The sequence below is a fragment of the Ursus arctos genome, unplaced genomic scaffold (genome assembly GCF_023065955.2).
Source record: "Ursus arctos isolate Adak ecotype North America unplaced genomic scaffold, UrsArc2.0 scaffold_4, whole genome shotgun sequence".
In the NCBI taxonomy this organism is placed as follows: Eukaryota; Metazoa; Chordata; class Mammalia; order Carnivora; family Ursidae; genus Ursus; species Ursus arctos.
In genome coordinates this window covers 67,646,021-67,662,138 of record NW_026623056.1, presented here as the reverse complement: position 1 = coordinate 67,662,138, position 16,118 = coordinate 67,646,021, and the positions used below count along the sequence as shown (strand labels likewise).

Genomic DNA, 16,118 nt, shown 5'->3' with positions numbered 1-16,118 from the left:
AATTTATCAAAGAAACAGACCAGAAAGGTTTGTGTTTCCATTTTGAAAGAGCCACTGAATGAACATACAGGGAACGTAAAAATAACCCATATCAAGGCACATTATACGAGATTTTGAGACATACCAGGGATAAAGGGGAAAAACGGAGAGAGACAGAGAGTCCATATACGGTAAACCAGGAATCAGACCACCTTGGAACAGAGGAAAAACTAAACCTGAAATATTGGAGCATTTGAAATGACAAGTATGATGTCTGTATTTAAATATTCAATACTAATCAGTTGAGTGGTGCCTGGATGGCTTAGTCAGTTAAGCATCTAAGTCTTGATTTTGGGTCAGGTCACGATCACAGGGGCATGAGATGGAACCCCATGTGAGGCTCTGTGCTGGGTGTGGAACCTGCTTGAGAATCACTCTGCCCCCCCCCCCACACACACAGAGGCTCACTCTCCCTCTCTCTCAAAAACAAACAAACCAATCAGCTGATAGATTTGTTGGGGCGTTTATCTGGGATAGTCTAACAATAATACATAGGGAACCAACCATACAAAAGGAATGTAATCATAAGTTCTAAAAGCGGACAAAAAAGGAGACATAAAACACAATTCGACTTAGCCACAGACGGTATTTACAAAATAATACTGACTAATGATTTAACTAAATAACTATGAGGGACTTGGGGAGTGAAAAGAGTACAAAATCCTCAAGGATAAAAACAGGAATCAATAGGTAATGTCTAATACATAAATCAAGAAAGTATGGGCCTATCATTGAAAAAATGAATCTAAACAATGAGAAAAACGGTTTTAATACTGGAGGAAGTCAGGAAAAGAATTACTAGGAAGTCTGGGAGTAGAAAAGAATGCTTTTGATTTTAATTTTTTAGGGTAAGCATTTTAATTCTTACAAAACTTAAAATGATATTAAGATGTGTTAAAGGGAAAAGTATTATAGAAATGTGAAAATTATGACCATAATTTGGATGTGACATTGAAGCAAGCAAACACAGGTGAAATTAAGGTGAAAGATTAAGAGAATAATAAATTTTAGAAATATGAATTTGGGAACTATAGCTCCAGATCAAGAAGGAAATAGAATGTGCTCATGATAGTAACTTCACAGATAGTGTCAGTTTATACATGAATACTTTATCAAAAGCCATCATCAGGGCACTTCAGAACCTAGGGAATTTCAGAAAGTGTGGACAAGTCTAATTTGTGCTCTACCCTGATTTTTATAAGCATGAAATTATTATTAAAGATAGCATTAAGGGGCTCTTAACTCTTCTTAGAGTCACAACAAGGTAGCTTGGGTTGGAGAAGGAAAATGAGGTGGTATCAGGTGTCCCTGGGGTGCTGACTCTTAAAGAGGGTCCTAGATGGGTTGCACACTTACTGGTTTCAAATTCTTTTATACACATAATAATTGAAACACTGTCTCCAACCAGTAGCTCAGCATTACCCTCCTCCCAGCCTTTACCATTTTGAACCTAACCCCCAAATAAATCATTTCCGTTTTATAGCAGGTCTTTCAATATGCCAGGTAGTAACTATGATAGAGAATGATGGTTACGATCTAAGGCTTTGGATTGAATCCTGACTCTATCACTTCCTAGCTGTGCAAACTGGACACTTTACCTAAACTTACCTGGAAGTTGAGGATGATAACATTAGACCAGCTCATGGAGATTTTCTGAGGATTACAGGGGAAATACAGGTAAAGCACTAAGCATAATGCTAAGCATATAATAAGTACTCAAAATTGATACTCATTATTATTAACTTTGAGAATAAGATTACTTCATGAGTATTGTAACTTTGAATCATAAATAGATGAAATTTTATTTTATTACTTGTGGCAACCACTTAGAAAGTATATATTTGCAATTTACTGAATAATCTGAATAATTTGCCCTTATTTTGAACTTAGCTCTCCTAATTATTTTTGTCACTTTGGAACTGGTACCCCTCATTTTTTGTTAACTAAGTCTTCTCTTACATTGTTTTCCAACATCTTGCCAGGCATAGATATGATCTTAGAAGTTCTTTGTCTCTTTCAAGACAGTTTCTTACTGTATGATTCTTTAGGTTCCCCATTTATCTTAGACCATTGGTCCTTTTTATTTATCTCAATTCTCTGTTTCTTCTACAATTAAGATAATGAGTTGAGGTTCTTGATTATCTTGTGGGAAATTTAAACTATGCAATAATATTGCAGGGCACCAGGCCGTCTCTCAAGAGGCTTTCCAAGATATCTAGCGCCTGAGCTCTCCTCTCTCAGAAGGATAATATTTTGAGGATACCAAGAGTGGATCCCTTTTTGGGACATACTCTAATTAACCACTATGGCAATTCGTTAATTTATACTAAGAAACACAGTTGCAGTATTTCAAGTACTTGATGTCCATTTGGACAATGCATTTGTCTCCTGTAGACAGACCTACCCAAGGAACCAAATCATCATTAGAAGGTTACTTATTGAGCTTAACATCAAAATAAAATAAAGAGAAGTAGTTAGACAAACACATTGTTCACTGAAATCCAGCTAAAATTGCTTGCTGCATCCATCTCCACAAGACGGATTATATTGCCAGAGAATTAAGATACTTAAGTTCATGGAAGCTCTCTTTCTTGAACCCAGATAGTTGGGTTCTACCAAATATTTGCCTCTGTTACACTCCTTTCTCTATGTGAGGCAAAATGAATTAAGATTCCCTCCTACCTTCCTAAGTCATCATCCCATCACTGTTAATGAATGTATGAGAACACTGATAAAACCCAGGCAAGGCACCATATCACAGAGAAATTAATAGATGAAATATTAATTTCTCATATAGACTTGATATGGGTTCTTGGACAAAAATTATCCTCATGATACATATGCTTAATTTCAGGCCTCACTGGGAAAAACAAACCTCTATAGCTTCCATCTTAATACCTCCTGTTAGTAGGATCAGAATTTTCTCTTCTCCCAATTATCTCCTCAAAAACTTTTCTTCATTTCCTAAAGCAGGTCACTGAGCAAAGCAGAAAAGCCACTATAAGGCTTTTCAATTAGTAAGAAGGGATTTCAAGAGCTTAGGGAAGGAGGTGGATCCTTTATGGAAAAGTGTTAGTAAATAGGGACTCTAGAGACAGAATGGGTAAATGACATCGGAGAGCTAGGAAATGTAAGAGATTCACAGAGAATTCACCATTTCTCCCTGGCTCCACTGCCTTCATCCGCTCTGTAAGTCTGGGGGAATATCCATACTACCATTTCTCTGTAAACCCCCAAGTGTAAACGAGGAGGTGTTTTATCCATCATATTGTAAGAATAAGCCAGATATATGGAGGGTACAACACCCAATATGTTGGTTATGGCCAAATGACTTGGAAACTACCAACTGAATTATTGAGTAAAGAACTGCAAGAACTTCATCAGATCAATATGTGTATTTGCTTCAAGAAATCCCAAGTAGAGTTATGATTTGTATGATAGTGTAGGATTTCCACTTCCAGCAACTATAAACAGGTAAGAACACAGCAGCCCCACTGGGCTTCTTTCTATAAATTTCCCTTCCCCATTCTGTAGAGAGAAACTTTCTCTGAGGAGCCAAGGAGCCAAAAAGAAAAACAGAACTATCAAGTTTAAGTTTTTTTTATGATTGACTCCTTCTTTTCTTTATCACAGTGACTAAATTCTGTAGATCTAAATGGAATACAATCCATATTCTTCCTGTAAGATTATCTCACATTAGATGTTAACTTCAGAGTTGTACTCCATGATTACAATCTTATTTCTTCTATTTTTCAAGTTTCTAGAAGATGTTTCTTTGTTGTCTTCCTCCAACAATGCATTCAAGGTATAGTCAGGAGTATTTTTTTTTTAAGATTTTACTTATTTATTTGGGGGAGAGAGAGGGAGGGAGGGCACGCACAAGCGGGGTAAAGGGCAGAGGGAGAAGCAGACTCCCCGCAGAGCAGGGAGTCTGATATGGGGCTCGATCCCAGGGCTCCAATATCATGACCTGAGCTGAAGGCAGATGCTTAACAAACTGAGGCACCCAGGTGCCCCTAGTCAGGAGTATTTTAGGTTATAGTTACTAAAACAGCTTTCAGTCATGGTCACCCCAGTAATACACGGAAGCGTTAGATTTACTCTGCCCGAGTCCACATGTTGGAGGGGTACACATGAAGATGGTGTGGGGATTATAGTCCCATTTTAAAAGATTTGATTTGAAAACCCTCCTTCCATTGAACAAATGTAAGTGTCTAAAGTATAGACCAGGATTTATCCAAACATTACTAATTTCAGTCTTCAACCTGATGTCAGGAAGCAAAGAGACAGATGAAGGTCCTCAGGCAATCAAGACATCAGAATCAAAGACATCAGACCACATTTTCTTTTACCTAATTTTTCTGATTTGAATTTGATAATTCATGTGTTAGCAAGCCCCTAATAAATATTTGTTGAACTTCTAAAATAACTCCTCTATGGCCTCTTCATTTTCTCATAAAATACACCCAAAAGGCTGTTATTTGATTGCAATTTCTTTAAAATTTTGACTCACTCTCTATGACGCAGAAATAGTGACCGATATATATGCCACAAAGTCCTAACCTTGTTTCACCCTGCCAGGGTTCTAAGACCATTTGTGAAAACAAAGTACCCAGACTGCTGTTTTGCAATTTCCTGGCTTCAGAACATGTCTTAAGCAACATGTGGTTAGTGGTTTAATCATGATAGGGAGTCAGATGTATTCAATACTCTTTCCCTCATTCTTGTCCTACCTTTGACTTTTGAATTTGCTGGGTCATTCTTGTCACTCATTAAATGTCCTGGTGGCCCTAGAATTCCATAAAGTAGTAGATAACTGATAAAAACAAAAAAAGAGAAAAAACATTTACCTTACCACCTGAGATTTTTTGAGGACCAAGTCGTTTAACATAGATTGTGATAGGACTTCAAATGTCTTTTAATATCTCCAGAAAATATTTTTCCTGAGTAGTGCAGAAGGTTAGAAAATCGCTTCTCCCATCTGTAATTCTGAAGGAAAAGATTCTGGTTTTACTTATATTTTAAAATATTTCTCAAAGTGTTAATGATGGTAAAGTGCCTAGAGATCATAAATTTCAATTTTATACAAATTGCTCGAATATAACTCTTTTTAAAACTGCAGATAGTCTAGTCCATGTATGTCCCCATGAATGTGTTCTCTATTCTTCACTTATCATTGTAGAAATATAATTTATAGCAAACACCACCCCATTTGTAAATATTTGAAATCTCCTACTTTTTTAAGATCCACAAACATTTCTTGTCATAATATATTCCTAAATGCCGAAGTCATATAATAAGTACGCTCTTTACTGATATTTCCTTTTATTCTCCCTAAAACTCCATTACTGTAGTAAGTGCAGGGATTATCATTCTCATGTTGTTGATTGAACTCCACAATTGAATTAAATTTCTATTCACAGGTAAAGAAAGGGGGGCACTGAGGGCGCAAATGTTTCAGTTAAGAAATATATTTTTTTCATGACTTTCGATTCCTGAAAAGATGAAACAAAAATATACCTAGGTCACTGTCTGAACCTAAGCCACGCTTCTAGGGAATTACCCAACCTCAGAGTCCTCAGTGTTATTTTGAAAATATCAGTCTGATAATTCCTAAAAATATAATTGCTCTTACTATCTAGTGGAAGAAGCATATTAACCAGAATCTTAAGTGTATGTCTTTAATTCTGTTATAAAACATCAACAATTTTTAAGCTAGTCAAGAGGCATGATATACTGTCAAAGAGCACACAACATGTAATTTAATATTCATTAAATGATTAGTGAAATGTGAACACTTAGAACTGGGCCTCAGGGAGGCGCGGCTCAGAGGGATGAGGGAAGACTGAGAAATCAAGTCAGCCGGTTTTGACCTACGCAAGCTGCTCATGAAGAATCCGGTGCCACTGCTCTTCAGCCCAGGAGTTTGATAAGCGGAAATCCAGGCTGATTTTCTTAACAAGCCTGTTTTAATAGAACTGGAATTGTAGATGCTTCACAAGTCTCCCTTGGCAAATCCCTAATTAACAAGAAAGCTTGAACTTTTTGCTTTTACTTTCTGGGTATCTTGGTTTTGACATTATAATAAAAATGTTAAACCCTCTGTTGGATGAGTAAAGTCTTTCTAAGCCATATTAGCTCTATTCCAGGCCTTTTAAATAGAGACTCTTGACGCTTCATTTGAAGGTACCATTGATCCATTGGATCATACTGGAATAACAATTATCAGTAGATGGCATTGCTGTTTGTAACAGAAAAGACGTCCAGTTAAGGCCGGGTTCTGTGTCATTGACTTCATATTAATCAGGGCTTGACAACATAGTAATGTGTTTAAAAAGTAACAATATGTATAATCACTGAATTCTGAAGTCCTTTTCCTATTTATCTTTAGATGAATTTCATCCATACTCTGTTTTTTAAGTATATACATCTGTGCTCTAAGTAGGATTAGTATTGTATAAAGTCTACTTCGTTTCATCTTATAACAAAGTTTACTTAGAAGTATAAAATTGACTACCCTGAGTATTCTCTTCATTTTTTTAATAGTAAAATGCCCACATCATTTATGGGCTCAGATATTTTCCTCCCTCCATCCACAGAATGTGTTACAGATTTTTATTTTCATATAAACTTCATATATATATATATATATATATATATATATTTTTTTTTTTTTTTTTTTGAATGCTTGTGGCCTTAACGGTAACTACAGGCATGTCAAAGTGTGAGATTTAGGAATCTACCTCATAGAAAATAGCAGATACAGAACATGAGTTACCAAAGAATTACCGTTTAAAAAAAAAAAAAAAAAAAACTTTACCCATGTAGATGTGAAGTCATATCCTGACCAAAGGAGGAAGTGTCAGGTCACTGGGCTCAAACTGATCTGCTATACATCATAGACGGCACAGTGCTGACAGCCTTCAGTTGTTTCGGTAACAACAGAAAGTGCCCTCCCTTGGAGTAGCTGGAATTCAAAATGCTGAAGAGAAAACCATCCAATGTTTCAGAGAAGGAGAAACATCAAAAACCAAAGGTAAGGTAATTTCATACAAACAAAACAAAACCATTTAGCAGAATAAACACACACACACACACACACACACACACACACTGTTCTTCTCATGTCAGTCAGAAATCAATTCAGCCCTAGGGTGAATGCCTCATGGCAAGCATGAAAAATGTTGAATTGCAAACTTAGGTGTTAAATAATACCTGACAATTATTATCTCTGTAATTTACCTTATCATGTGTGTTTGATCATTTACCTTTGTAACTGAAGTTTGAGCTCAGATCCAACCTCATGGAAATCAATTTGGTGGCCTCTGTTTGAAAGGTTGATATTATGAAATATTCTTGAACATTTTTAATGACTATAAAGTTGTCAGTGTCTATTTAACTGAATGAATTTTATCCCTCACGAGTTAGGCTCTCATAATACTTTTAATTATGAGAAGATTGTAAAATAGAGATGTTTTGGCTAAATATTTGCTTTTTTCATTTTTTTGTATTAAAATATGATAGCTTGTTGAAAAGATTATTTTTCCTACTCTTGCTTCAACTAACGCTTTACTAGAGGGAGGACTGGGTTATATTTTAGGAAGCATCAAAACCCCATATATTAATAGATTTGTCAAATTGGTTCTATTTGGAATGTTATGTTATTTTTGTCTTGACAATAATTGCCATTTTAAAAAAAGAGTACAGCATGAGAACACAAAGTTTAGATTCTATTGTAGAACTCTAAATTAGTTTCATTACTAACATGAAAGAAGCTATGAAATACTGGATTCAAAGGTTTTCTCCGGTACTTACACATTTCTTGAGTTCCCTAGATAAATAACATTTTTAATCTATTTGTGAATGAACTATAGCTGAGGTCAGATGTCTTTTTAGAGGACTGACTTATTATCTATTTTTGGTCTTTATTTGCTTGGCACCCGTTCTGAGAGAACGGAATTGGAAATTGATTGTGAACTTCTAAATTGTTGTGGCATTGAACAATGATCAATATTTTATAAGTCTTTGAAAGTTACTATACAACCTGTCTGAAGGAAAATAAAAAATAAATTATTTCCAATCTTTAAAAACTAAGTCAAGCATCTTTAGTTAAAAATACAGCTGGATAGTGTATCATGATTTCTGTCTTTTTCCCTAATAGAATAAAAACTCACAGCAATGTTTCCCAAAGAGGAAAAAAAAATTCTAAAAGCGTCACATTTATGATTAATTTTATATAGAATTTACTCAATTAAATGTAACTGATACTGAGCTGACAATAGTAGGTTTTAGGAAGATCATGAAAGTTAATATGAAACAGAGGTTTTCCTTTAAGTACTTAAAATCTAAAGTCAAAGTATCTCACAAGGACTGCATTGTGTAGTGAGTTACTATCATATTTATGTCATTGAACTGTTTTCAAAATAATTCTTTAGTCTATCGTCACCATGAAAGAGATGGGTGTCATGATGATCCCTACAAATAAATGGCTAGTAGAATGAGGAGTGCGAATTCCTTCATCTCCTCGAAGGGATCCTACGACCTGTGTCTAGAAAGAAAGTACAGAACCATTAAGAAATCAGCCTGAAGTATGGGGAATAACCGTCCATGCTGATTAACTATGGGTTCAAACAGTAGTTCACATCTCCTGACCCAGAAAGACATATTCCTTGCACTATACTCTTTCAGAATGTCTGAGAGTGATTTTCTTGTTTTTTATTGTGAATGCTACAGTAGGTAAAGAGCAACAGCATTAAAAATGAGGGAACCATTACTGAATCATCTAGTTTGTGTTAACTCCTGTGTGTTATTGTTCAGGTGACCTAGTACCCAATTCAAATGGTGAATGCATATTTTACCTAATGTCACCTCAGATAAAAATTATGGAACTGTTCATTCAAAAAGGAAATCAATGGAGAAGGACTTTGTTATAAATATTTTTAAGTAGGTCTCCTGCAATTGTGAGAAAGTTCAAAACATTCATGGATATTAAATGTAGCAATAGATCTTATAAGAGTTTATATAGAAGATGATTTATTATTTTCTTAAATTCACAAGCCTTATCAATAGACATGTCCACGACTCAAAAAATCATAATGAAAACACATGTTAAAATACAGTTTTACCATCTTTAATTTTATCATTGACATGTCATCTTTTTCACCCTTTATACCTGTTTCTCCTTTTTTGGTATGGGATCTTTCCTTCAGATACCTCATGAATAGGACCAATAGTATTCATATTTGTTATAAGGGATTCGTAGTGTAGGTTAAGGGAGTGAGACCAGAGATATTCTATAAGGGAAACTGGGAAGGCCTTGGAGAATTATTACAAAAGAAACCCACTATGTATACTGGAATGTTAAAAAATTCCAACAAGTTTAATTTGTGTCTCCGAACTCTCTATGGTGTATATAGGTAAATTGCAAATTAGTAAAGAAATTTGATGAATAGTGGATAAGTATTCTACATTTAGATTAGTCACTCAAAAATAGCCTTGCTTAACATACACGCAATGTTCTGTACTTTGCTTTTTGAAGTTTGTTTTTGCCTTCTCATCACTAGTGCCCAGTACTAATAGTGATTTTTAAAAATTTTAAGCATATCTAGGATTCAGATTTGATAAGATATGATCTCATTACACTCTGTAAATGCTTAAATTATAGAACATCATTTTCCATGACTGTTTCTCGAACTGAAATGTTTTATTTTTCTATATTTATTGCGAGCTTTTTGTACACTAATTTATTTAATATTTAATATTTCCTTTTTTTCAAGATTTTATTTATTTATTTGAGAGAGAGAGAGCATGAGCAGGGAAGGGGCAGAGGGAGAAGCAGACTCCCCTCTGAGCAGGGAGCCCAGTGCAGGGCTTGATTCCAGGACCCCAGGATGATGGCCTGAGCCGAAGGCAAACGCTTAACCTACTGAGCCACCCAGGTGCCCCTAATATTCAATATTTCTAACAACTCTGAATCACTCTTACTTAGCTGCATAGATGAGAAGGCATAGAGAAGGTTAATTAGCTTGAGCAGAGACACACAGATGAAAAATAAAACTCTGTGATGTGAAATACATATGTCAGTTCCCAGTACTCCTGTTCTTAATTATTATGCTGCCATTACTACCATAGGAACTGGAGATATGACTCCTATTTCTGTCTTAATTACCAAATGCATTTTATGGAAACCAGGGAGAACATATGTTTAAGAGCCTCCGTAAGTTGGAAGGGAATTTAGAAGTCCTCCATTCCTGTCTCTGACTAGATACTAGAATTCCACCCACAAAATCCCTCCAGGTGTCCACTCAAGCTTCAATACTTAACAATTGTAAAACAACAACTTTTAAAATACTCAAATTGTCAAAAATTTTTTACCTAATACTGAGATTAAGTATAACCACGTATTTCCCTCCTGCCCCAGCATACCGCCTTCAGTATGGTACGCCCCTGACAAACGTGTGTAAAGTGAATGGAGTCCCTTGCGTCTACTCTGTGTATCCTGGTTCAAGTGTGGATGCCCCTTAGTGCAGTGTACTTTCCTTTCCCTTGGTACGAAGTATGTTAGTGCGTTCATAAGAAAGTTTACATGTACGTGTATAAATGCAACTGTAATTATTTTTAAGTTTTATTTTAAGGACCAACATAGCAAATGTTGTACAAGAATCTCTGGAGAGGACCACCCCTGTGTAACCACAGACCTTTGTTCCAGGTCAGGGAATATGGTAGAAACTTCAAAAATAGAAAAAGAATAGATAAATGAAACTTTGCAATGTAATTAGAACAAGTTGGCCTTTATTCGGCTGGGATTAATGATCTGTGTTAATAAATTTTAACAGGATTTTTTTTTAAGTAAAGGAGATTCAAATACCACTGTTATTTTAAAGGGAAACACTGGAATAATGGCAGTTCTGGAAATAGCTTTTTTTTTTACCATATTTTTAAATCTAAAGTACATACCAAATGAGACACCATTAGTGTCACAGATGCTAATTTTCACTAGCAATGACTGAAGTGGCATATTCTTTCCCATTTGCATTTGATCCTAGCAATGATGAGAGGTGATGAGTTGATTATGAGCTGTTTTCACTGCACTGCCCGCTGTGCAAATTTATGCTCCTAGACAAGGATGACACATAGTTGTGGCATTAAAGAGCTTTCTTCATTGCTTTTCCTATCAGGACTGCTGCGATACATTTTAACTCTTATCTAACCAGATATAAGAAAAGGGAAGAAATGTTTACATGTACAGGTGCTTCCTTGAGGCCAGGCACTTACACAAGGGGCTTATCGCACTGTCCCTCCAATGTATAGGAAAGAAAACAGTCCTGTAGATGTGAAATATTTTCCTCAAAGTATCATAGCTAGTAAAAAAAAAAAAATTATTCAAGATCATAGGGGACAGCTTTTCTTCTTCTAAACCTGTGGATTTCCCCCCATTACTTCTTTTTGCTTCTTCATCTGATGTGTAATTTTGGACTTTAATTTAGATAAATTCAGTTGAATGTTTTGGCTTTTCAAACAAAGTGATCCCAAATAAGATATGTGATCTACAGTGGAGGAAATATTTTAAATTCACTTTTTCCATTTAAAAAATGATGGACGTAAATAAATGTTTATTTTTATTTTTGGTTATTACTCCTCTCCATACCCAAAAAGATCTCCCAAAGGTTCTGTTCATTTATGTATTTAGTTAGTATCTATGTCACCTTTGTTTTCCAAGAAATAGTTAAAATAAATTATGATCCAAAACTAAAACAAGTCAGGAGGAAACAGAATATGTAGATCATGTTAAAAGGTATCATAGGGCCACCAAGGTCAAATTGAACATGGGTCTGACTGCTTGCTGCTCAGCGTGGTCATACAGACCAGCAGCTCTGGCATTTTAGGGGTCTGTTACAAGTGCTGACTCTGGCCTCCCCCAAACTTATTAAATCAGAATATATATATTGTAACAAGATACCTACAAGTTCTCTGAGAACTTAAAAGTTTGGAAATGATGTTTACATCAATGGTTCTCAACCTATGTTGCACATTTGAATCATCCCTGAAGACTTTAAGAAATACTAATGATTGGATTCCATCTTCAGATATTTTGATGACTTATTATAGAATGTGCCTGAGCGTCAAGAATTTTTAGTTACCCAATCTGGAAACATTTTTTCTATCAATCTTTTCAAAAGACTTAGAAGGTAATTGATTAATTAATTAATTCACTCATTTGTTCATTCTTCAATACAACAAATATCTCTTGAGTGCTTACTAGAGACCATATTCTGAGAATACAATGGTGAATAAAACAAAGATCCCTGCCCTCATAGAATTGACATTACTGGGATGACACACAATAAAGCAAGATAAATATGTTAAATATATAGTATGCTAGCTAACGATAAGTGCTAAAAATTAGGGAAAGAATACAAGACACCAGGAAAGATTTGGTGAGAGTGGGACCTTTGAAAAAGGACCAGAAGGAAATGAAGGAACTGCCCGTGAGTTTGACTGATGAAATTATATTCCAGGCAGAAGGGAGAGCAAGTCCAAAAGCCTTGAGGTGGAAGTGTCCCCAGTGTGTTTGAGAAACATGGAACAGAGTGCACAAGGGGAAGAGTGTTCCCAAAGAGCAGGATCACACAGGGCTTCTAGGTCATTATAAGGATTTGGGCTAGTATTGAAAAATTTCAAGAAAAGAAGGATCTGGGTTACATTTTAGTGGGTTTATTCTGTCTTTTGGGTTTCAAATACTCTGAAAGGACTTAGAAAATAGGGAGAAGAGACCAGTTAGAAGGCTCCTACAGAAACTAGGCAAGAGATGGGGGTGGCTCAGACAAGGGGAGTGGCAGGGTGGATGTTGAGAAAATGTTGAATTTGAGGTCTGTTTGTACCTATTGCGTCCGGATGAATATGTACAGGAAACTTAACCACACCACATGTGCTGAAAAGATGGTGAACAGAAAGGCCGCCACTGCCCCACACTGTTCTTGCTTCTAACTGGTGCCCAGGTTCCCAGAAGAAATGCCTATGTTTCTCTGTCATAGCCACCAGAAGTTCACCCCAAAATTGATGTTCCACTTCCCCAGATTTTCTGCTCTTTCTCCAAACTACTACTTGTTGAACTTAATTCTCAATTCTAGTGCACCTCAAATCAGAAGAGATGAACAAATAATTTGCTCATTTCATCATGTTTAATTGCTTGAAAGACTTAAGTAATTTTAGCCTTGAAAACTTTTCTCCAAAGCACTCATTCATTCTAGCCTTCCCATTTTATAGAATATAAATCTATAATCAAGTTGTGTTGCAAGCAAGTAGCAAAAAAAGTAGGGCCAAATAGGTTGGCTAAACTTACAAAAAAACACAGTGACCACACAGTATACAGAGCTCAGGAGACAAATGGCTGAGAGAATAGCAAAAGTGTAGCCTCCCTTTCTTTGGAAATTTGGATATTATATCCTGTGGGAAGAGTATCAAGTCACTACTTTGACTACCAATGCACTGGATTTGTTAAAAATCAATTTAATGAGACACATCTCTTTAATCTTTCCTTTCCTTGCTTTGGAGACAAATGGCTTCATTATCCCTGAAGATTGTGTTTTTTTCTAATGGAATTAACTCCATACTCTACATATCTAAGTTTCCAAATTTAGCATTACCGAACTGATCCATTTCTCTTCCTTTCTAGTGTTAAGGATTTAGGTGAACTTTCAGAAACAAGACATTCATAATTAGCTTCTTAGCAGAGAACAAAAATGTCCTACATTAAGAACTGATTAATAAGAATAGAAGAGGTTTTTAAGCTGTCTCTAGTGGTAGACGAAGTGATTCTTCTATACATAGAGAGAGCCATTTGTCAGCACAGCTGGCTGTGTCGTCGTTCCCCCCCCCCCCCCGCCATGATGAGCCTTAGAAGTTTTCACCTCGCCTATAGTAGTTTGCTAGGGCTTCCATAACAAAATACAATGGGCTGGGTGGCTTAAAAAACAGAAATGTATTGTCTCACACCTCTAGAGTTTGGAAATCCAAGATCAGGGTGTCTGTGGGGTTGTTTTCTTCTGTGGGTCCTGAGGGGAGGATAGTTCCAGGCCTCTCTCAATGGCTTAGAGATGGCCACCCATTACTCCTCTTCATTTGGTCATTCCTCTGGCCATGTGTGTCTCTCTTTATGTGTCCAAATCTTATCTTCTTATAAGGACACCAGTAGGATTGGATTAGAGCCTACCCTAACAGCCCCATTTTAACATAATCATCTCTTTAAAGGCCCCATCTCCAGATACAATCCTATTCTGAGGTACTAAGGAATAGGTATTGAACATACAAATTTTGGGAAAATCAAACTTCATGGCATAGTCCATGAAGTTCTATTAATTGAAAATGAAGATTTGATTTTCAGCTGCTTCCTTCCTTCTGACTACCCTAGATCCCTCTTCACTTCCAGTTGACCAGTCCCCTCACTCAGCCAGCCCCACTGACCTCACTAACTGGCTCCCTTTTACCCACACTGTCCAGTCTTTTTCCTTGTTCTTCCCTTCCATCCAAACTTACCTCTGCTGCATCCCATTAGGCCTCTATTAAGAATCATTTGAAAATTAATATAAGTAAAGCATCTGCTCTGCCCCCTTGGACAGTGGCTTTCTGGCTACATATTAAAATCATCTAAAACCCTCAACAAAGCCTTCACCAATTAGCCCAAGGAAGTGTCGTAGAGGGCATTCTGGCAAAGCAGTAGGGAACATGAACGAAAGCCACATAGACTTGGTTCTGAGGTCCTATTTGGTATTTCCTCACCAGGGGACATGGAACATTTTTTGAGTCTCAGTGTGCTTATCTGAAGAAGGGATGTGTTAAAGCATGTGATGTAGGACCGATGTGAGGATTTAGTTAATTACCATATGGAAATTTTCTAGCACACAGTACATGGTCCCTTAATAATCTCACTCTCCTTTCTGTTTTTACAGTACCTGTTCCACACCTCTGTTGTTTCTTGTAACACAGTTTATTACAATATGCCCTCCCAACCAGAGTTACCATCAAGAACAGGGGATGTACCTTATGCATATTTGCATCCCTGGAATTTTTGTTGGGGAACAAGGGGGACTAAACTCAGTCTGCCTGACTTTCAGACTCCATGTGCTTCCTATTATACTTTGGCTACTGCCAAAAATATTTATCTTACAGAACATAGTCATGATTTCTCAATGTGGTTACAATGAATGTGAAATGACTAATGGATAATATTAGTCATCTAAAAAGTACTCTACGCCAGGACATAGTTTACAAATGGGTTGCTGACAAAGATCTGGGCAACACCCACATAAAGCAGAGTAACCATTCTTAGAATCAGAATGTAATGAAACAAAACAATAATCAAACATAGTAATTTAATATGTTTGAAGAGTAAAAAAAAAAAAAAAAAAAGCAGAGGGGCTTGCTTTGCCAGAAGCCTAGAAAAGAGTGGAAGAGTGAAAATATGCCAATGTCTGCATAACAACATAGCCAAATATTCCATTTGGCTCAGCTGACTTGCTCACTTAGTAAGATAAGTAATTTAGGCCATGTAACTTCATGTGTCCAGCCTTGGATACCACCTAATTACTATAGCTTTACTACACTAAGGAAACAAACTTCCAACAATGATCTTGTATCTCATATAGTGTTTTCTCCAGGGGAGAAAATTCTTTGGTAAGTCAACAAGAATATGTATTCTTCTTGGCAGTTGAATTTCCCATACCTAACCAATACTTGCATTGCCATTTTTGGTATCTTACTATTTTAATTGATGAGTCAGTCCCTCAGAAATTGTTTATTGAAATAAACAAAGTTTCTGTACCTGATGAAGTGAGCACCTGGCCTTGGACGTGGAGACTTGGCCAAGGAACTGGCTTCCCAGAAAGGATGAGCCTGAGCTGCCACCTGGCCCCACCTTTTCTCTACATACATACAGTGAAGACAGCTAAATATAAATAATGAAGTTTCTTTTCTGTACTTTTCATAATTTAAATAATTTAAATTCCTGGAATAGACTTAAGGCAGGTTTACCTTGTAGCAAATTCTATTTTATAATATACATAGTGATATGTCTAAGCATT

At 36.3% G+C, this 16,118-nt stretch overlaps 1 protein-coding gene across 2 annotated transcripts in view; it reads left to right on the top strand.

Moving 5' to 3' along the window:
• Positions 1-16,118, top strand: part of SAMSN1 (SAM domain, SH3 domain and nuclear localization signals 1) — a 130,387-nt gene that overhangs the window by 74,267 nt on the left and 40,002 nt on the right. Inside the window, exon 1 of one of the 2 annotated variants that reach the window (XM_057306597.1) lies at positions 6,914-7,075. The exons of the other annotated variant lie outside the window; for it this stretch is intronic. Coding sequence (XP_057162580.1) covers positions 7,019-7,075 — 57 coding nt within the window. The 5' untranslated portion in view covers positions 6,914-7,018. Of the gene's footprint in view, positions 1-6,913; positions 7,076-16,118 lie in introns of those variants that run through there. 2 annotated transcript variants of the gene reach the window in all.